At 37.6% G+C, this 23,841-nt stretch overlaps 1 protein-coding gene across 1 annotated transcript; it reads left to right on the forward strand.

The window, feature by feature from the left end:
- Positions 1–1,287: 1,287 nt before the first annotated feature.
- LOC149847073 (signal peptide peptidase 2-like) lies at positions 1,288–23,437 on the forward strand. The gene is made up of 11 exons (XM_089996786.1): positions 1,288–1,686; positions 3,062–3,177; positions 3,254–3,405; positions 3,517–3,602; positions 5,180–5,307; positions 8,595–8,645; positions 9,518–9,604; positions 9,705–9,774; positions 13,229–13,365; positions 13,439–13,516; positions 23,020–23,437. Exons 1-11 carry the CDS (start codon positions 1,647–1,649, stop codon positions 23,128–23,130), a joined length of 1,056 nt encoding a protein of 351 aa, XP_089852912.1. The 5' UTR covers positions 1,288–1,646; the 3' UTR covers positions 23,131–23,437.
- Positions 23,438–23,841: the final 404 nt, after the last annotated feature.

A 23,841-nucleotide genomic window follows, 5' to 3' on the forward strand; every position in this document is an offset into this window, starting at 1 on the left:
TTTCAAATTTTATGCAGCGGCGGCATTACATGCAGTTCCACTGCTGCTGACCATCCATCTCAACATTTTTGGAGATGAACACCATATCATTATCGAGAAATTCCAAGATGGTCGGCTGACAGCCAGGTCGTTGCAAGCTCTCCATGCAGCGACAATGCATCAAAATGTAAAGTCTCATAAAATTAAGTGTTGCCTGGTGGGGGGCATGCAGGAGCTGCTTGACAGCCACCCATCTTGGCATTTCTTGAGATGGGTTGCTAAGCATGCATCATCACTGCATAACAAATGACCTTTCATTGTCAATGCGTCGTGTGCACCAATAAAGGCTAATAATACCAGCCAACTACCTAATCATACACTACTAACTGGCTTCTGAGTTGCAGCCCATTTGACATAATGACGTTGTGTTGTGTGACTGATGCCCGTTGCTGGTGGGGGCTGTCACTCTCACTGAGTCGGCTATTAGGCTGCTCGACATTAGGGATGGCAGTGGACCGGGGGAAAGCGGGGCCCCGCCACGCCTCGCCCCGTTTGGACCGGGGATGAAGGGTATGAAATCGGGGATGGAGGCGGGGACGAAGGTTAAAATCCATCTCCGTCCGGGGGTGGAGATGGGGATGGACGTGCACTTTTCCCCACCCCGCCCGCCTCATCCCCGTTTGAACCGGGGATGGAGGACATGAAACGGGGATGAAGGCGGGGGATGGAAGATAAAATCCATTCCCTGCCGGGGATGGAGGCGGGGGTGGAGGATAAAATCTTGAGGCGGGGCAGGGGTGGAGACCTTGTCCCCCGCCCTGCCCCGCCCCGCCCCACTGCCATCCCTACTCGACATGAACGGGGCTCTCCGCATGGTTTGTAAGAGCTATCAGTGCACGTCTCTTTCTGGTGGAACGTTGCAGGTTCAAAACTCAGTAGTACCTTAAATAATAACGGGTGAAGGTCCGACTAACCACCAACAAGACATTGGGCTGCAAGTCTGAAGTCATCTAGCACAAAGGGAGAAAGGTACGCCAGCCATTTTGGACATGAAGAATCAACTAATGTGGTAACCCAGTTCGACTCAGGCTGAACAACTTCAACGATTTGGAAGGAGACACCGACTCACACCCAGACGAAACCTAACCCTAACCCTAACATGGCCGGCTCGTAGGTTGACATTGCGAGCCCTAGTCCCTCCTTGAGTCTCGCCCTGAGCTTACAACGAAGGAAAAACTTTCTTTTTTTCTTTTGACGAAAAGAACAAGTTGGAAAATTAAAAACGAGAGAGAGAGAGGACGTGACGCCTGGTTCAAACTTCAAACTTTATAATACAAAACAGAAGAGGGAGAGGGAGGGAAGTGGGGAAAATAGAAAACGGAAAAGGAAAGTAGCGGAAGAGAGAAAGAGGGGAGGAAGGAAAAAAAAAAAGCCCTAAGAAACATAAAGAGGGGAAACGCCAAGCACTGTGTCCGTTTCTTTGTGTTTCTTGGCCTTTGATTGCCGGCGCCGAAGCGATCGGGGTGGGGGAGGATCGTCGTCTTACTTCCTTTTCCTCCCGCCGTCGAATTTTCCGGCGAACCTTCTCGATTCCGCCCGATCCGTGGTCCTTCCTTGTCAGATCCCGCACCTGTTCGCCTGCTTGCTTGATTTTTTCCTTGTCAGAGATGATGAAGAGTGAACGCCTGGCCAATTTTGCCCTCGCAGGTAGGCTTTTCCCCTTCCGCTTATTTTTCTGATCCTCCGATTCCCCCCCCCCCCCCCCTCGTTGCTTTTTCTCGTGTTTTTCTTCTATCGAATGCAATCTTGATGCTTTCTTTTCTTATGGATTTATGGCCGGCGGTATATATATTATTCTGTTTGGAGTTTAGGGTTTTATGGAGGATAAGGTTTCTGGCTGTTTTTGTTTACTGTCGTGGGAAATTCATGTCGTGAGATCTTTGAGATCTCTCTCTTTTTCTTTATCGAATGCACTGATTTCTGTAAAAATTGGCTTCCGTTTTGTGAGTTTTGATTTTTTTGGAATGGTCTTGCAGGAAAATATTTTCCTGGGTGATTAAGTCTTTTCCTGTGTGAAACATATTAAGGTGGAGGTTTAGAAAATATCAACATTTCTTGGTTTGAGCTTGCAAAGTGTTGACTAGATTCAGTAGTGGGTAACGCTCATTGGGTACTGTGTTAGATACGAATGTGTTGTATGAATGAGCAATGTGCGTTCGATGTGGTAGAATGTGAAAAAATTGACGTTCTTCCATTGCTTAGTTGAATGAGGTTTAAACTTCAGAATTGTCACGGCTTAGGCCGCTAGACAGGGGGTCGAGGTTGCAATCCCACGGGCGTCAACCCCTTGCACTATAGCCGAAGCAAGGCGACTCGCTGGGGGCCGAGGGGTGCACCACTGTTTTATGTTGCCGGAAAAGCTACCGTAGGTTGGCAGGCATTGACCAGCACGGCTAGATCTCTTACTCTGGGGATGTGGTTTCTCCCTTCCTCATGGGAAAAAACATCAAATTTGTCATGGCTTAGTCAAGGGACATCATAATCAATGTACTTTGTGCATTAGATAGTTGACTATTGTTTACCATGGCCTGCACAGATATAAGGATGGTCTAAAATCATGGCTTCATCGTCATCTTGTGATATTGAATTGCACCTAGGGTTATTCTTTTTGCTGTTTTGGAGTGAAAAACAAGAGAACTTGTACTATACGATTCATTGATGTTCGTATGCTTTTATATGACTTTTTTCCGATCTGAGATTTTTTTTCTAAAAATATGCATGCTTAGCAAGATGGAGTTCGTACTTGTATTTTGCACATAATCCCCTTTTTTCACCAACTTCAACAGTTTTCTGTTCAATAAAAGAAAATTTTAATCATGAATAATAAAAATAAAGTTGCATAATGTTATTCTATCTGTTTTATTTATTACATGTGTGTGTGTTCTCTATGGTTTCTAATGAATGACAAAGCTGGTGCTTTGTTTAAGGAATACAAAACTGGTAGGTGCTGCTATTTCATTTGCATAAAATATTTATTTCATGTCTTGATGTATGATTTCTTATTTAAAGTGTATTCTTGCAGGTCTTGCATTAGCACCACTTGCCCTCAAGATAAATCCAAATGTAAATGTAGTATTGACAGCTTGCTTGGCTGTATATGTGGGTTGCCACCGATCCGTCAAACCAACACCTCCTATAGTAAGGACATTGTTTATTTGTTAATGCATCTTGAAAAAACATGAATATCTAAAATCATTATTTGAAATGATTGCAGGAGACTATGTCAAAAGAGCATGCCATGCGATTTCCTCTGATCGGCAGTGCAATGCTTTTGTCATTGTTCTTACTCTTCAAATTTCTGTCCAAAGACTTGGTTAATGCTGTCCTCACTGCATATTTCTTTGTGCTTGGAATTATCGCTCTTTCGTATGTTCTTCACACCTTTATACTTGCTGAACTGTATCTGTGTTGTTGTTTTTTGGGACAAGTGCTGCAACTAACTTTTCGGTAATATGTTTTCTTATTGTTCTTTGTCAGTGCAACTCTGCTTCCCGCAATTAAGCGATTTCTCCCGAATCGTTGGAATGAGGATTTCATTGTTTGGCATCTACCATATTTTCATTGTATAACACCCTTCTTATTCTTCTGCTTTTCTTTATGTAGCGAGTCCTTTCTGTTGATCTATGATGATATGCTTTGCACCTTGCTTCATAAAGTTATGCTAGTGCAGATAATAACTCTCTTGTAATTGCAATGCTTTGCACCTTGCTTCATAAAGTTATACTAGTGCAGATAATAACTCTCTTGTAATTGCAATACTAGTGATGCGGCTGCTTCCTTTCTCGTATGTAGCTTCTACTGTAACCTCTTTTAGCTTTGTAATGCTTTATATATGTTAATTTTAGTGATTGTTATAGTGTTTGGAGGGACTGAAGTTAGAGAAAGGATGTGATCATCAGGCACAAGCCTCCTTACCGGTGTAATACAAACAGACAAAGGAAAAAAAAGAAAGTAGAAATGAAAAATAGCAAAAATGTTAGTCCTCATAAAATTAAAAGAGTTGTAAAGTTCATGCAGAAGTTGGGTAAATTTAAACTTTGTTTAGTACCTATGTCGCATGGGTATGTCTCCATGGGTCCCGTACCTGTGTCAACACGGGTAGTACATGTTCTAGTAAGGTTGGGATAGGGGTTGCGTTGCAATAAGCCTAACATGATGCAAATCTTACCCATAAATCCATCTTTGGATTTTTAGGTGTTTGACCAGATCAAATGGGTAGGTCCGTTTTGGTCTTGTCCCTGACCCGAACCCCGGTGACCCTTGCTCCACCTTGGAACCCCCTCCTACCCAAGACAACTGGCAAGCTGGTGGTGGAAAAGAAGAAGAAAAAAAGCGGGGGGGGGGGGGGGGGGTAGGAGGAGGGAGGGAGAAAGAGAGAATATAAGAAGTGAAGCAGAAGAAGGAAGGATAGAACGAAAGAAGCAGAATGAGAGGAGAGGGGATCAAACCTATCTGTGTGTGCGTGCATTTGTGTGTGTGTGCATGTGTGGTATGTGTAATTCTCACTTTGAACACACACTTGATCTCTCTCTCTCTCTCCCTCCCCCCCCCCCCCCCCCCCCTTCTGCTTCTTCTTTCTCTCCTTCCTTCTCTGCTTCTTCTTATCTTCCACACACACATATTCTTTGTATGTGTCCTAAAGTCAGGAACTGATTTTCTCATTTGAAAGTTGTTTATAAGTTTTTACCATCACTATTGGAGTGTTTTACAATAAATTACAAAATAATCACAACACATTACAGTAGGACCTTGCTTTGTGGGGCAAACCTTTTGTGTGATGTAGTATTTTGTGTGCATGTGGAAATTTGATAGACAGTGTTTTAGTTCATCTTTTGTGTTTGAGAACCACAACCTACCTTTACGTTCTTCCCAATGTTGTGAAAAGCATTGAGGCAAAGCGAGGCGCTCCACAAAAAACTGAGCCGAGGCGTGAGCCTCAAATTTTTTTTTGAAAACTTAAAAAAAACTATAAAAAATATCTAAAATTACAAATAATTATCAAGGCAAGGCGCGCTTTTAACAACACTGGTTCTTCCCCTTTTTTCATTCATTTGGTGGTGGTCTATCATTGTAGCTTTAATGTTTTAGGTTTATTGGTATCCTTATGAAGTGTTGATTGTTCTACGGTTTTCTTTGGCAGCTGTGGAGGTGGAGTTTACTAGATCTCAAATTGTTGCAGCCATTCCAGGAACCTTCTTTTGTGCATGGTATGCTAAACAGAAGCATTGGCTGGCAAACAATGTTTTGGGGCTTGCGTTCTGCATTCAGGTTTGCTTATAGTCCATTTGAAAGAAAGGTCCACTTGACAGGTGGTCCTACAGCCTTTGCATTACATTCTATAGTTTCTAATCTTGCTTCATAGCAGTCAAAAGAAAGACTGTTCTACTTCTCATGGGACTAACAGGTTGTAATTAAATGCTTTATTTTAGGCATTTGGAAATGATAAAATTTTGAGAGATATATTCATTGTCATCGTTCTACTAAAATATAACGGAACCTCAATGTTGTGTGGATGTGCATGTAAAGATTTGTGTTCTGTAACTTAAGAACATTGAAACCTATACCAGACAACTGATGCTGCTTTAAATGAGTGCTATAGCTTGAGGCTCTTATTCCTATTTTGTGAAAAAATACAGATTCCTTTAGCTGCAAGCCAGTATATGGTGAAAATTGTTTTGTACACTGGTCCTAGAATGCACATTTCTACGTGTTAAGTCCCAAATCCTAAAACTGCATGTCTGTGTGGTTGTATAGTTGGATTCACACATTCAATATTAAAAACACACACGTAAACAGGTTATGTTTTTTCTATGGGAATGCCCATACACCCCTGTATTTCTGGCAATAAGGATTCAAAAAATTTGTTGGGGTTGATACCATCTTAATGAGCAATAGATCCCCTATCAATATTGAGTCTCAGCTGGAAAATGCTGGCTGGATAATTTTTGCAGAGATATCCTTGATATGAATATTTGAGTTAATTCTAGACCCTGTTTAACAAGACAAAACTCATCGATGATCCATCTTTTGATCGGCATGATTCTAAGTTTCTAACTCAGATTGGCTGGAAATTGGTAAGATGCCACTCTGTCAGTTTCCCAAACAATTGATGCTGGATGGCACTGGGAAGCACTACATGGAAGTGATGCACTCAAGTGTAGTGTGTGTGTATGAGAAGCTATATTACCGCAACACGGCACTTAGGGTGCCGTACCCGTGTCGACACAGGTACTGACTGGTACCTGGACACTGCATTTGCCGTATCCTATATTATATTATATTATATTATATATTTTCAATATATAATGTATATTTTAGATATATAATATATATTTTCAGTACATATTTTAATTTTTAGATATAATATATATTTTAGATATATAATATATATTTTTCGGTATATATTTAGTTGTACCCACATTTTTTGGAATTGCCGTGTTTACTCTCCGTACTCGTACCCGGGTGACATAGATGAGAAGGTGGTAGGTGCTAACCACTTTTCTATCTAACTGGGCTTTCGGAGGGGTTTTCTCATGTTTTACTTAAATCTGACTGTACAAATGTGTTTGGCGTGATCGACTTACTAGGAAACAACACTTGCATTATGTTTTTTCGATAAAAAACATGATTTTTCAGCCTTAAATGTTTAGGAAAATCTTAGACCGTTGATTTTTTAAACCTTATAAAAACCTACCTGCATATCAGAATCGGATGATCCAAGAGTCGACTTGTATAAAATCAAGCATGTAGAACACATCTGTACAGTCAGATTTAAGGAAAACACGGAAAACCCAGAGTTACTGGAAGCTTCTTAGGTAGGTGGGAAGCTCTCTTCCCGGAAACACGCTTCGGAAGCGTGATACTCCTCGCTTTCAAAACTTCATAGTAATCTCGATTCCCCCAATGCTTCCCACACGCATGGTCTATGCTTCCTATATGCTTTTCTCACGTTTCTTTTCATGTTTTTCATGTATTTCTTCTCACGCTTTCATTCACTTCCCATGTACTTTCTTTAAATTGGTAATCATCATTGTTAGATTTTAACAAAAATTTAACTCTTTTACTGAAAAATCATGAAATATAAACATGATCAATTTTATTTTAGTTTTTATTTGTTTCTTGTTCGATTCCTATTCAGTTACCATATTGCTTTATTTTTTATTCATATTTCGCTTTTAAATTGATATTTTGCTTCCCGCTTCTTATAAATTTTAAAATGCCTCAATTCTCACTTCCGCTTCCTGTATCGTTTCCCGCTTCCGCTTCCTAGTTTGGCAACCTTGGAAAAAACCCTTCGAAATCCCGGTTAGCTGGGCAGTTAGCTAGAAAAGTGGTTAGCATCTACCACCTTCTCTGACTCTCTCTCTCTATATATAAAGAGAGCGAGCGAGTATGTACATAATTATGATCTGTTTATATTTTGACATGCATAAACTTTATTTTTAACCTGTATTTTTCTCTCTAAAAAAAATACTCTTCTATTGTCATCTCATAGTTAGAAGATAATAAAATTTTGCTGCTTTAGATCTACATAGGATTCACATATGTTGCATAATACTCAGATATGGATAGGATTATCAACAGGTCAAATGTGGGATGGATTCAGGTCAGATATAATATAACCAGATTCAGAGTCAGTTTGCCTATACCAAACGTTGGATCCATCTCAAGTAGATACCCTAATTGGATGTTTGTATACATATAACTGGGTCAGATCTTGCCAGACTGATTCGGGTTTGGGCTTGAATGTGAGAATGCTATAACTGGATCGAGTTTGATTTGCATTCAAATATTACCTTGCATATTGTATCCTACTAAATAGACCCGGATTTGATCAGATATCCGGCTCAATATCAAACTCTTTGCATACATAGGTTTGGATATATTATGATCTGGCCTGTGCCCAACCTGTTTGCCCCCTCTCTCTCTGTGTGTGTGGGGTGGGTGGTGTAATGGAAGAACACATCTTTGAAAATCTTTAACAGTTGCAATTGATCTATGAAAAGGATATCTGTAGTTACAGTAATGTGTTAAAATGTGATTCTGCATTTTAGGTTTTTCAAAAGTGCAGTTTGGCAGTGCCAATGACTATAAATCACCAATTAGATTTTAGATTTTTTTAGTTCAGTGGTGGTTATTGAATATTAAGTGTGCTTATATCCACCACAAGGCACAGTGCGTGCAGGGAAATGTATATATATATATATATATATATATATATATATATATATATATATATATATATATATCGATTTGCATGCTCTCTATGCAGTCTCACAAGGAAATTTGGTGATCCTTTTTGTGTATCTTTTTTGCTATGCTGTTCACTCTTTGATTATATTAAACAACTAATTGCATTTAACCAGCTTTCTGCTACTTATCATTTATTTTGGATTACAGAATGAAAGTAACATTGAAAGTTGTTTTGGCTTCCCTAATGATAATCTAATAATGTTTGATTTACACTTCTGTTCATGTTACTCATTTGGGCTTGATATCCCTTGTACTTTTATATCCTTGAGGGATTCAATAAATTAATTCCTTAAATTTTGCAGGGCATTGAGATGCTGTCTCTTGGATCTTTCATGACTGGTTGTATTCTTCTGGTCAGTAAGGCTCCTTCTATGGATACTTGGCTGTGGAATATACTACTAGAATTAGTTTGTGGTTGGTCGTTTATGTTTCTTTTCTGTTTTATGGTTAATTGTAATTGTAAGAATGAAAACCTTCTTTCATATTAACTGTGTTAATCCATCAACAGTAGCAACTGTGGCACTCAACATTCTCTGAGTTGGTGAATCCAACATTTAGTAGTTACCAGTGGTAATCTTGTTCTGAATCTGTGGAGTCAATATTTTCTCCATTTGGTGCTTTTCACAGTTTGTATTTATGTCCAATTTTCTATAAGTTCATGTTTAGCCTTCCATTGGATACTTTCTTTGCATGCACAGAGAAGTATGTATGGTGAAGATAGGATTCTTGAGATGCATTTCTACAGTAAACAGGGATTCCTTGGGCCATATTATATCTTCTCACTTCCCAATATTGAAGCTTTTATGTGTTTTTATGTGTTTTAACTTGGCTGGGTTTTTATGAGTGTCAATGTGAACTTAGAACATTGGCCAACAATTTGGCAAGACTTGGTTATATAAATGTATGATGTAGTTAACTTGATAGATCAAGATTAACTTGCCCAAATATAGCACCACGTGAATAATTGATTTTTAGCCTAACTTTTGATAGTATGTACATATGCACTTAAATACATATATACATACATACATGTGTCTGTGTGCACGAGCATGTGTGTGCATGCTTATGCAGGTGTTTGTGTGTATGTGTTCTATAGGTGTGTGCTCACATGTCTGAGTGTGTGTGCTTGAGTTTGTATGTGCGTTTTGTGTGCCTCTGCGTGCATGTGTGTTATAAGGTGTACTTGAATAAGAGCAATGGGAACTGACTTATTTTTTATTTGTAGTCTGGTTTGTTCGTGTATGATATCTTTTGGGTCTTCTTCACACCAGTGATGGTTAGCGTGGCAAAATCTTTTGATGCCCCTATAAAGGTTGGGTTTTCCTTTATACCTTTTTTTTCTTGAATTCTTCACATAGTTCTGATTTTTTTATTATCTCATGACACATGATGCCCTGTTTTCCATTCTGCAGCTGTTATTTCCAACTTCAGATGCTGCACGGCCTTTCTCAATGCTTGGGCTTGGGGATATTGTTATCCCAGGTACATTCAATTTCCTGGTCGTCATTGTCGTGATTGATTAAACTTGAGGTTTCTTCTAGCTTTGGATAAATTAGTTGGAGATATCATTCTTTACTTAGCATGTTTATGTCCCAAGTCTTTTCACAGCTATTTCAGTTTTGCTGATTCTTTAATTTGCATTACATTCTCTCTCCCTATTGGTGAATTTGGATTTGGGAGTCAGGTTCGTGTTCATATCTCTTAACTAATAAACTTACAGCCAACAAATAGGTACATTTTTGTATCTAAGTTCCTCAGAATAATTTAACAAACTCAAGGTTATACCCTTGTGGTATTCCATGTCCTCTAAATGTAGATGGATTTTTTGTATCAACATTAGAAAAGAAACACACATACACAGGTATATTTTTGTATCCAAGTTCCTCAGAATAATTTTAACAAACTCAAGGTTATACCCTTGTGGTATCTCATGTCCTCTAAATGCAGATGGATTTTTTGTATCAACATTACAAAAGAAACACACGCACACACACACACATAATTCAGTGGACTTGTCAGACGGACAAGGAACTACCTCCTGGAACACTTGATCTTTAAGCCGTATTTGGTGACTTCACTAATGAAAATAACATAATTATGAGACTTAGACATAGACATAATTGAGGCTAGACCCTAAACATTATAATGAATTAACTCGAATGGAAACAAATCTCCTTTATTAGCAGAATCAAAAGGGAGAGTAAACTACAACTAGAACGCAAAAAAGACACTTTAGGTACTTTACCTCTTGATGCGTTAAGACCTTTGTTACATAGAGTTTGAACAAAATTTGAATTACAATGACCAAGTCTTCAATGCCAAAGCTTGTTTTCTTCTTTGGCTTGGTCAACTTCATACACGAACAAAGCAGAACTACGAGCTGTACTTTTTTGAGCTTTGTTAATGACGTAAAGGCCTCCAACCCTTTCTCCTTCAGCGAGGATCTCTTTTGTGAGAGGGTCCTTCACAAAACCAGAAAGAGACGAGAAGACAACATCATACTTTATTTGATTTATCAACTGAGACAGAAAAATAAGATTACAACGGATATTGGGAGCAAGGAAAGTATCGGGTAGACAAAGGTAACCATGACTAGTGGTAATAATGGCGGTTTCTATATGTGTGATGGGATGATGCTTTCAATCACCTGTAACTATACTATTGTTACCATGATAAGGTACAATGTTTGAGAGCTTATCCGAATCACTTGTGACGTGATGAGCTGCCCTTGAATCAATCAGCCTTGTATTTTGAGTTCTCTGCATACTTATTGATGCTGCCCAAGTCTTAATTTTCTGTCCTGGACTCCACACATTTGCACCAAATGCATAGTTTTGTCCTGAATTTGATGTAGATTCATGATGTAATCCTGTCTGACTGAATGCCATACTTAGTGGATCCACATCTTGGGAAAGCCCAAGTGCAGAAACATTATGGCTAGCCTGAGATGTCCTGGCTACAGAGGCTAGATAACCACCTTGAAAAGTTTGAGTGCTGCCCACCAGGGGGAGAGGGAAGAATCCCTCTCCCTTGACCTAGATAACCACCATGTCCTCTACCTCGGCCACCCTAGCCGAGTTATTAGAGCCACGACCAGCACTAGCAGCCACAATAACTTCGTGATGAGTGTTGGTTGTCTCTTTTCCCGGACATGTTTAATATGGATTCGAACTCTAAAAGCATAAACCAGAGCTCATCAAAATGAGGTCTAGGCTTTCGACTCATGTACATGGCAATAAAAGTATTATGCTCAGTACCCAAGCCCTTCAGGGTTTGAGTACAAATGTCCAGGTCCTCCAAGCGGCTGCCTATTGCTGCCAACTGATCTGAGATATACTTCACCTTATTCAAAAATTCAAGAGCACTGGAATCACCTATCTGCAGTGAACCGGACTCTGATATGAGATGATAAATCTTTGGGGTGGATATTTTCTCAAACCATTTGTGGAGAATCTGTCACAAATCCTGCACAAACACTCATGTGGGAATATGCAGCAGTACCTCCTAAGAATGGGTTGCAGTAATGTATGCTACGACAGCTTGATCATTTTTTTGTCATGTAGTATATGCTGGATTTTTCAAAATAACAGTCTTGGCAGCCTCTCCATCCTTCAGTTTTCCTGAACCTCATACACAAATTCTGAGGGCGTGATTTCAAATCCTTCAAGGTGCCCCATCAAATCATGACTGCTGATAAAGTGCATGATTTGCTTCTTCTAGGTGATAAAGCTGGTCTCATTCAGTTTGTTAGTGACCAATTGACATAGGAAAGAGGAATTGATCGGGTTTGAAGAAGCCATGACAAAGCTAATATAAAAGAAAAGAAACAAGAACAAAAAACATAATAAAACAAGGTGAAAGAAAATCTGCATGTCTGCAAAACAGAGGGAACGACAAGAAGGAATCTGCTGACGACAGCAATGAATGACGCCAAAGTCTTTTTAACTGTATCAAGCTGCTGAAATCTGATTTTTTATTATAGAATCAAGGCCGTTCCTCTTTTTTGGCATCTTTCTTTTCCCTTTTCTTTGGCCTTTTTTTTTAAAGAAATCGGTCTAATGTTCCCTTTCTTATCAGCTAAACAGTTGAAAGATGATGAGAGCTAAATAAGGAACTGACCCAACTTAAAAAAGAAAGCTAATATATTGATAATAAAGAAAAGGTATTAAGAAAGATGAGATGCAAAGATAATAGAAAAGAAGAAAAGAGAACATGACTGATATGAAAAAAATAAACAGATCTGAAAAACTTTAGAAAGAAGGGGAGTAGAACAAAAGAAAATAGGGATATGAGAATCAAAAGATTTAGGGAAAAAGAAGATATAAGACTAGGGTTAAGGAAAACAAAGAAGTGAGATGAGATCAACCAACCAATAAGAACCAGCGGTGGATAAGCAGCAGTGCTAAACTATGTAACAAGGTCCTATCCTTGCCCCTGGTTTGATATCATGATAAGATTTGCCTCGGGACAGGTGGCCTGTTGTTCATACAATAAAGAGGGAGAAAAGTGAAGAAGGATGGTGGAAGTTAGGATCGTAAGTTCCCCTTAGGTCACATCCTTCTTTATATTGCTGGTGTATATTCTACATTACAAAAATACCCCTGTTAAGTAAAAAGAAATACAACATAGCTCATACTACAAAGGTCTGAAATACCCTTAATAAAGCATCTATTTCTAACAACGGTAACCTTTGTTTCATGTTTTATTTTGCTTGTTTGATTAGCATTATCCATATAGAATTTATTAGGAATATCAATGTTTTAGGTAGGTTTGATTTAAGATCCTTCATATGGAATTTGTTTGACTGTTTACTAAGCATTGTCAACTAGTTTCTCTCTTCTTTCTTTTTTTAACATATTGTGGTAAGCCTTGTTGATATCCACTATTTTTTTGTGTCATTCTTATTGAAGCTGACATTGTTTTTCCTTCTCAACAGGTATTTTTGTTGCCTTAGCTTTGCGTTTTGATATGTCAAGAGGGAAAGAGAAGCGGTATTTTGTTAGTTCATTCATTGGTTACACTGTTGGTTTGGTCCTAACAATTATTGTGATGAATTGGTTCCAGGCAGCTCAGGTTTGTTAGCTTATTCTTTGCTGCCCTTTTAGTACAACCGATATTGATGCTTTAGCTTATTCTTTCAATGCAGCCTGCACTTCTTTATATAGTACCTGCTGTTATTGGCTCAGTTGCTGTGCATTGTCTCTGGAATGGTGAAGTAAAAGAGGTTAGTTATAACTCTATCTGATTTTCTTGTTAACCATGATTTCGTTCTGTATGGGGTCATCTGTGATTATACTGGCATGCACCATCTGTGCAACAAAAGAAAAATTTTAGGGCTGTGTATGGGTTGAAGATGCTAAAGTATCAAGTATCTGTTAAAATATGTTATACATATATATCTCTATATATAGATTATGACACGTACACATATATATGTCTATATGTCTATCTACATATATAAATATATACGTCTTTTGTAAATACTCACTAGGGGTAAAATAGTCTTTTTACATTTTCATGCATATTGTAATTTTCCTTTTTTCTTTTCCTCTTTTTTCCTTTTTCTTTTTATTCTTTTTCTTTTTCACCTTTGAAAGCCCCCCCCCCCCCCCCCTTGGAAAGCACTTCATTACATGGTATCATAGCTTTGGTTGTGAAAGCTTCATCGGATCCTCTCTTGTCAAATAATATCTCTCCTCTCTTTTGCTTTCAAACTCTTTTTCTCTAAATGGCCAACAAAGATGCCAAAATCGACCTCTCAAGTTAGATGAGACCAATTATCGTATGTGGGCGGCCGATATGGAAAATAATCTCAAAGGTAAAAAACTTTGGGGTTATGTGTGTGGAACCATTCCAGAATCACAATATAAGTTAACCAAGTTTGAAGACGATGAGGAAAAAGCATTGAATGAAGAAGAAAAAGAGAAAGCTATTCTTGACTTCTCGAAAATGGAAGATTGGGAAAGTGAGCATGCTAAAATTTTAGCATGGTTCATGAATAATGTTGAGTTAAAAATTTGTGCAAATCTTGCAAAGTTTAAGAGGGCCAATGAAGCTTGGTTCTTTATGAAAGGCATGTACACTCAAAAAGATCTTGCTAGACATTTCTTTCTATAAGAAAAAGTAAGATAAACTAAGCAAGGTGATATGAGTATTATGGACTATTATAGTACCCTATCTTCTTTATGGGAAGAACTTGTCCTTCTCGAACCATAATGGGAAGGTAGTGCTATTGCCATGAGGCAAGATCAAATGGAGAAAGAAAGATTTTTCCAATTTATTCATGGGCTTCATCCTGAGTTTGAGCAATTAAGAGGATCCCTCCTTCATAGGGCTTCTATTTCTCTAAGTAACATTTTAGCCGACTTGTGTCAAGAAGATACTCGTTTGGCCTTAAAAAAGGATGTTGATGAAGTTCATGCCGTGTCTAGACCCGACAACAATGTAAGACCATACAAATCACCCCATTTTTGGAAAAATAATGGTAGTGGAGGAAGAACAATTATTTGCCATAATTGTAATGAATCAGGCTATATTCATCCGGATTGTCTAAGGTTTAAAAAGAAGGTGGCTTTCGTTGGGGAAATTCCTCCGAATGAAGATTCAAAGAAAGATAGAGACATAAAGGAGTCCATTGCTCATCTTACCGAAACCCTTCAACAATTCATGAAGATGAATTCCACTCTATCATCCTCTACACCATCCACTTCCGGTGCCGCCATCTCATCCTTCCCAGGTATGACCTCTTGGATTCTTGATTCGGGTGCCTCCTTTCATATGACTCCGAATGCATCACTTTTGTCAAAACCAAGTCTCAACAAATTCAAAAGTTATGTTTCCACTGCCGATGGAACATCCTTGGATGTTGAAGGCATTGTGAATCTTGAGAAAACGTATGACCAAAACAAAGATTTTTTCGTTCCCAAAATCCGAATTATTCCAAAACTTAATTTAAATTTTTTTTTCCGTTTCTCAAATTACCGATTTTGAACGTGATGTCACTTTTTCACCTACCCATTGCTATGTGCAGGATCTCTGGTCCGGGAAGCGGATTGGGCAAGGCCATAGAAGAGGGGATCTTTATTATATGGATTTTTTGTCGTTGCCATCCAAATCATTTTGTAATCATGCTCAATCTAAAGATATCGAGACTTGGCATAAGAGGCTTGGACATCCTAGTATTTCCAAGTTGTATCCCTTTCCTTTTTTGAAAAAATTTTGTAATACAAATACATTTACATGCAATGATTGTATTTTTGGAAAGATCCATTCGCTTCCGTATTCGCATAATAACTTTGTGTCAAAGAGACCTTTTGAACTTGTGCATTCCGATGTGTGGGGGCCAACACCCGTTATGCCCAAAGGGGTTACTCCTACTATGCTACTTTTATTGATGACTTTACTAGATATACATGGGTATACATTATTAAAAACAAATCCGATGTCTTCACTAATTTTAAAGAATTTCATGTTCTTATTCAAAATCAATTTCAAAACAATATAGCTATATTTAGATCCGATTCTGGAGGTGAATACATGTCTAAAGATTTTCAAAATTATTTCAAAACAAATGGAATTTTACACCAACGATCTTGTCCTAAAACTTCACAACAAAATGGTCTTGCAGAAAGGAAACATAGACATTTAATTGAAATTACAAGAACACTTCTTGTCTCTAAAAATGTTCCTAAAATTTTTTGGGCCAAAGCTCTTCTTACCGCAACATATCTTATCAATCGTATGCCCTCTTCTTCTTTAAAAAATGTATCACCTTTTGAAAAATTATTTAAAATTACTCTAGATTTTAATAGACTAAAGATATTTGGATGTAAATGCTTTGTGCTTGTTCAAGGATAAGATAAATTATCACCCAAAGCTCTTGAATGTGTATTAATTGGCTATGGTGAAAATAAAAAAGGCTATAGATGCTATGTTGTTCGAAATAATAAACTCTATGTATCAAGAAATGTAAACTTTCTTTAAGAACAAAATGGATTTGATGTTCACACATCTAGAGAAGACATTGACTATTCCTTCCTATTTGATCTAGCTCCTAGAATTGAGTCTTCTGATGCAATTATTTGCGATAATACTTGTGATGACATTTCACATCATAATGATATGCCACTACATGGTAATGTTTCTCAAAATAAGAACCTTAATAATATAAATGTATATATCCGGCGGTTGGGGAATGAGCATCAACCTGCTCTTGAGAGATATTCCTAAGACTTCTCCTTAGAAGAACCTATTAATCCACCTAGGAGATATTCTCATAATAGTAGGCCACCACAAAAATTTGTATCTTCTGAATCTTTCTCACCTAATTATAAGGCTTGTCTCATGTTAATACATTTGTATCATGAGCCTACTTCATTTAAAGAAGCTAAAGATCATCCACATTGGATTGAAGCTATGAAAGTTGAATTAGAGGCTCTTAACAAAGCTCAAACTTGGAGTATTATTCATCAACCATTAGGAAAAAAGGCAATTGAGTGTAGATGGGTATATAAAGTCAAAACCAAATGTGATGGATCTCTAGAGAGATACAAAGCTCGTTTGGTTGCAAAAGGTTACGCCCCAAAATATGTGATTGATTATGAAGAAACCTTTGCTCCTGTAGCTAGAATGACCAGTGTGCGAACATTAATTGCCTTAGCCTCCATTAAGCAATGCTCGATATATCAACTTGATGTTAAAAATATTTTTTTAAATGAAACTCTATGTGAAGAAGTTCTTATGGATCCTCCGCCAGGTCTTGAAATTGGTAAAGAAAATATTCAAAAGTTAAATAAAGCTCTCTATTGTCTTAAACAAGCACCAAAAGCTTGGTATGATCTTTTTAGCAAAGTAGTTCTCGATAATGGTTTTTTCTCATGTTATACTGATACTGCTTTGTTCGTTAAAAATTCTAATGAACACATTACAATTTTATTATTATATGTTGATGACATGATTATCACAAGTAATGATAAGAAGGCTATTGATCTTATTAAAAATATTCTTAAAGAAAATTTTGATATGTCTGACCTTGGTTATCTAAGGTATTTTTTAGGAATTGAAGATGCATACTCTCTCATGGGGTATGTTCTCTCTCGGATGAAGCTTGCCTCCGACATTATTGATCGGTCTGGGCTGACAGATAACAAGAAGGTGGAGACGCCAGAAGTGATCAACACCAAGATGAGAGCCAGTAATGACACTCCTTTAGCAGATCCCACACCTTATCGTCAATTGATTGTGTCACTAACATATTTATCTATCACCAGACCCGATATTTCTCATGCTTCTAGACTGCTCCCTCCACCATTCACATGGCCGCAGTCATGAGAATTATCAGATATTTGAAAAGCACTATAACAAAAGGATTATTCTTACCCTCTTCTTTACCTCTTACTTTACTTGCTTATACTGACTCTGATTGGGGGGTAACCCCGATGATCGTATTTCTACCACAAGTTATTGTGTATTTCTTGGAGAGTCACTTATTTTATGGAGGTGTAAGAAGCAACAAAAAGTTTCTCTCTCTTCTACCGAAGCAGAGTATCGTGCAATGACCACTATCACCACTGAGATTGTATGGTTAAGAAGTTTGCTTAAAGATATGGGATTTTCATTGTCAACTCCTTCAAAATATTGTTGCGACAACAAGAGTTCTATCTACATTGCCAGCAATCACACCTTTCATGAAAGAACAAAGCACATTGAGATATATTGTCATTATGTTCGTGATGAGTTTTTACAGGGCATCATTCAATTGCCATATGTTCCTACCGAGTACCAATTGGCGGACTTCACCAAAGCTTTGCCTTCGCCTCGTTTCTACTTTCTCCCTAGCAAACTCTCGGTGATCTCACCGTGTGTTTGAGGTGGGGTGTTAAAATATGTTATATATATATTATGACACATACATATATATATTACATATATATATATGTCTATGTGTCTATCTACATATATAAATATATACGTCTTTTGTAAATACTCATTAGGGGTAAAATAGTCTTTTTACATTTTCACGCATATTGTACTTTTTCTTTTCCTCCTTTTTCCTTCTTTTTCACCTTGGAAATGCCCCCCTAGGAGGACGTTGGAGCATCCAACGGTCATATTTATGACCGTTGGAAGGTCTCCAACATCCCTCTAGGAGCCCTTCCAAGGCCTCCTCTTTTGTCTATAAATAAAAGGGTTTCCCTCCATTGTAAAGCATGCTTCTTTGAAGCCTTCTTGAGTGGAATATATTTTTTCCTCTTCTTTTGGGTGTTTTGCCACTTTTGTGGCTTTGTTGTACTCTTGCCCATTAGTGGCTATTTGTGTATGTGCGTACTCTCTTGTTTGCTCTTGGAGACGCTGCTCCTCTTATTCGTCACTTCATTACAGTATCAACACACTGCTATTTTATGGACTGCAAATTTCTTTTCTGGTCAATCAGTTATATTCAGTATTTATGACTTGAATGACTGGATCTCTTTATTTCTAAAATGGCTCACTCTATTTATATTTATAAATTTAGCTGCTTCAGGTGTCGGCTGAACAATGTGTCGGTGGTGGACAGTTTTGCATTCTTGTTTCACATCTTTATATTGTGCTATGCGTGGATAGTGCTTTCATATTTTGGGTGTTTGGATCCCATGATCTCTTGGTTTGTGCAATAAAAACAATGAGCTGTGCTTATTTTACTACCGGTTCAAGATTTGTCAAGGATTTTAGTGGATAAATGCATGACTGGGGGTGTTCTAGGTCTGCGTGTGTACCCCTTCCTCAAGACCTCAATTTCACCAATGCAAAATAAATTTTTTTAATCAAGGTTATTGACGCATAATGCTCCAGTTAGAAGGATGGAGAAATGGGAAAATATATTAGTTAAAGGAGGTCGGGGTAGGCCTAGGCAGACATGGATGAAGGTGATAGGAAATGATATGAATGCTTTGAACCTCACCGAGGACATGGCATTGGATAGAAATGAATGGAGGAGAATGATTCATGTGGAAGACCCAGAATGATTTTCTTTGTTGGTTCATATCGCCGACCCCAATTGTTTTGGGATGAAGGCGTAGTTGTTGTTTGTTTAAGGTTATTGACGCATAACATTGTCAGTGAGAAAAAATATGGGTGGTAGTCATGTGAGCCACAAAACATTAAGACATGTTAGCAAATAATTGCCAAATTGTTCACTGTATCTTTTAGTGTGCCTTTTAGCACTAGATAGGTCAGTCTGCTTCTGTACATCTGGAACCACTAGTAGTATTTTAAGTGGAAGAGCAATGATATCTTAGTACTTCAAGTTCCTCTATGGTAACTTATGCCAACCTGACCTGGGTTGAGGTTGAGTTTCATCATATTATGGTGTTCTAAATATGAATAGAAAGGAAATGATTCCATGATTGTCAATTCATGTTGGAAAATGGTGACAAACACTTTACATATGGCCTAGCTTTTAGATGTTGACAGATCTGATTTTATCTGCAGACAACCCTCAGCCAAGCCGTGTTCATGGGCGATCCAATTTGGGGTTCAAACGTTTCTACAGTTGATTCACACGTAGTAGGATCCATTCCAATCAGTGATCCAATATAGTTTCATGAACATTAGGTTTTCTCATTTATAAATAGATGAGAGAGGGTGTTTAGAGGGGATTGTTTTGATGAAACATTATCCTAATATTTCTTATTCTTGTTATTTGTAGTTTAGTTAATTAAAATTCCATTTTTCTAGTTAAAAATCGTAGTTTGGTCTATTTTTCCAGCAATTCCTCTTCAGAGTTTGCATCAATTGGAATCGAGGTAAATTTCTGTGTCCATTCAAGTTGGTGAAGAGTCTGAACGTTGATGTGCTATCATTCATCAAATTCGAGCTGATATACATGAGAAATTTGAGCATTTGATTTTTTTTTGCTTCAGAAGCCCATAGTGTTATCCTGCCGAACATCCATTTGTTGGAGTTTACGATAAATAGACTGGGATTTGGATCCACATTTTGAAGTGGGATCAAAATTGATCCATCAAGATGACTTAAAAGATCATGACTGCAAATAAAAGGAATTATTTGGCGTTTCCAGGTGAGAAAATTAGAATTTGTTGACTTTTCAGACACAAGTTGCCCAAGGAAATTGGCAGATAAAAGATTAGAAGTGGGATCCGAAGTGAAGAATTCAAGAAAATAAAACAAGATCAGAGAATGCAACAGGAATTCCAATATGTTGACGTCAGATTGAACAAATTTTTTTTTTTATTAATAACGTCAGATCTGATTGAAAATAAGCAATAATTCCTGTATCTAATTCAGATCTGATTGTCAGTTCTCTTCAACAAAGTATATAAATTTTAATTCAGATCTGATTGGTGTCAGATCTGATCAACTACGAATGATGATCTTGAATCTTGATTCAGATTTGATTGTCATCGGATTTGATCAACCACGAATGGTGATCTTGAAGAAGAAGGGCGAAGAAGAAAGGAGGAAAGAAGAAAGAAAGAAATAAGAAAGAAATAAGAAAGAAGAGGAACCAACAGGGAGAAATAAAAAAAGGAACAGATAAAGAAATCAAATCGATCGATCTAGTCACCTTTGACGAAACAATAGTGATCTTCATCAACTTTGCTCTGATACCATATTAGAAATATCAGATCGTGAACAAGTCTCAATCATGTTACCCAAGAGAAGAAGAGAAGATCAGAGGAATTAGGGCTGCAACATTCCCACGTAGAATCCTTGCATCCTTGCTTAACGTGGGTTTCATTAATCACAAATATTTATAATACAATCAATTGTACATTAGGACAATAATATCCTTAAACAAATAAAATATACAGCCAAGAGAAAAGGGTAATATGGTCCAGCACACATAAGAAAAGAAATTACAAATATCGGACCAGATCTGGATCTGGATCCAGATCTGGTCCAGAATCACCACGTTCCAACAAGTATTGAGTGCACTCCTACTACCAATGGAAAAAAATTAAATATGAGAAGAAGAGTTATTGCTAGAGTAAGGAATTGAGATACTCGTGCAAAACTTGCTTTAGTTCTTGTTAGAACATAATAGAAGTAGGATAGAACAAAGGCATGTTATCCTTTGAATCTTTTAGCAAATGAATCATCACATGGGCATCCTTTCTGTGATCATGATGACGTAGAACACATAAAAACTTTTTTTATTGGCTTTATATGCTATTGCTTTGGAAGTCACAACTAGTCCTAAAGAATCGAAACCCTGGTAAAATAAACATTCATCCTAGTGATGATTTGCCCAAAAAAATTGTTAAGCTGTCCAAGGTTGCCAAGGGCTGTTATTTTGTTTGACCACTGCAGGTAAACAAATTATCTATTGCATTGTGAACTGTAGGTTCATCATAAAGGAAGGGCACCATACTGTTCGGCAATATGAGGAGAATAGAAATAATATGTATGGCAATATGGAAAATGATGGCAGGCCAGTAGCGTAGAGATCTCCAAGATGTGTGTTAGGTTTGTTAGATGGTTAAGAGTAATCCAAAAAAGATGAGACCGTTTCTGGTTGATAGGGATAAAAATTTACAAGGTTATAAAGATTAGGGGATTAGCAACAGGGTTTCAGATTTAAGACTATTTGGAAATAGGATTATTATTCTTAAGTATCTATGTAACATGAACAGGATCCACTGGGACATACCTAGAAGTGAAAGCATATTCATGGATTTGAGACCTAGAAAGCATACATAGAATAGGTAAGATAAGAGGCATATACAAGGGGCCATATGGAGAATATGGATTTGATTAAGAAATGAGGTTGGTGAACTCACATCACGGCTAAATATGAATACATCATGTCATACTTGTCTCTCAAATCAATCTCCTTTTAGGATGAAGGGGATGGCCAACTTAGGTTGAAAAACAGGTTCTTGAATATCGTACTGGTAAAAAAAGTTTGAGTTTTTGTTCTTAATGATTTTAGATGCAAAGCAGCAATAGATTAATAGATGCATAGTTGTGCACATTAAAGAATGGGTTAGGGATTTTGGGAAAGTTGAAATCTCTGAGGATTATAAAGTATTAGACGATGAGAGGTAGAATGCTTCTTGAAAGATGCATATTGGCAAAAATGAGGCTGAGAATGCTAGAGTGACCTATAACTTGATAGAAACTTCTAAATCGCAAAATAAATCTGGAAACCACATTTATATCAGAACTTACCAATATCAGTCTTGCAATAACCCCAAGATGGCTTTTTCTTGAGAAAAAGTGGTTGTTCCGAGGGAACCCTGTAGAAAACCTTAGCAATTTTTGTTTTATTATAAAACTTGAAAGAATGCAACTAGTGAAATTGCCTTAAAATTTGAATCCCTAAGGAAAATATTGCAAAAACATAATGATAAAATGAAATATACTAGCATTTTTAGTTATTTATACAGGTTTGAAATTGGATTGCATTCGATGCCCAAACATACACACATGTACATGCACACCGGCACTCACACGAGCTTTCCTTTCTACTAGATCATGATATATAATCCTGGTACAATAAGTTTGCATTACATCTCACCACAAAAAACCAAAACTCAATCTTGTGGCACATTCTACCATAACCAACGCCTATTAAATGATTCCTTTATAAGGAAAAGGGGGGTTGCCTACATGCGCATGAGTTTAAACAGATGTTAAGAGAGCCCTTCATACACTATTAATGATCTCTGATTTCCTTGTTTTATGTCTTTGGTTAGTACTAGAATGAGTGTTCCCTTTTTGCAGTTATGGGAATTTGACGAGTCTGAACCTCCAACTGATTCGAGTACTGCTGATTCATCAAATCCAGATGGAGAGAGAACTGGTGAGGCAGAATCCAGTAAGAAAACACAATAGAGGGAGAATTTGCTGCGCATGCAATCTCATGATCTGGAGTTGTATGACATGCAATCGTGCCATTAGTTGTTGAATGGTAAGTTACTGAAACAAGGGCTAATTTTGTCATCCAATAAGAACGAGCCCATTTCTGAAGTGGTCATATGAAACAAGACGAAACCGATAGATGTGCAAATACACATACATTATGGTCGATTTGTATGTTCTCAAAAGATCATTTGATTCTTATTTCAAGGAACTGTAGTCTTATAGATTCTGACACCATTTTGTATTTCCTCTTGCAATCTAGAAAATTTTCTTTTATGCTCATTGGGCTGATGAATTGTCCTTTCATGTGAATTGGCATTAGTCATTTGGCCTCAGAAAATCCTCCAATTCAGTTTTTGAAATACTCCCAATTATGTTATGGCCGTGTCAAATAGCCATGACACTTAGCTGCTCTCTAGATCCCTGCTCCCCCTCCCTCACTGCCCCCTCTTTTTTTTTTACGACTGCTACCAAAGCATGATTGCTATCATCTGGTACTATTTTCTGTTCATCATGATATACATACCATGGTCATGTATTCGACACTTAGCCGCTCCCTGGATCCCTGCTCCCCCCTCCCTCCCCCACCCCTCTTTTTTTTCCGACTGCTACCAAAGCATGATTGCATCAGCTGGTACTATTTTCTGTTCATCAGGATATACATACCATGTAGTCATGTACTTA

This window comes from Nuphar pumila, chromosome 2 (assembly GCF_984573655.1).
Source record: "Nuphar pumila chromosome 2, dmNupPumi1.hap1.1, whole genome shotgun sequence".
In the NCBI taxonomy this organism is placed as follows: domain Eukaryota; kingdom Viridiplantae; phylum Streptophyta; class Magnoliopsida; order Nymphaeales; family Nymphaeaceae; genus Nuphar; species Nuphar pumila.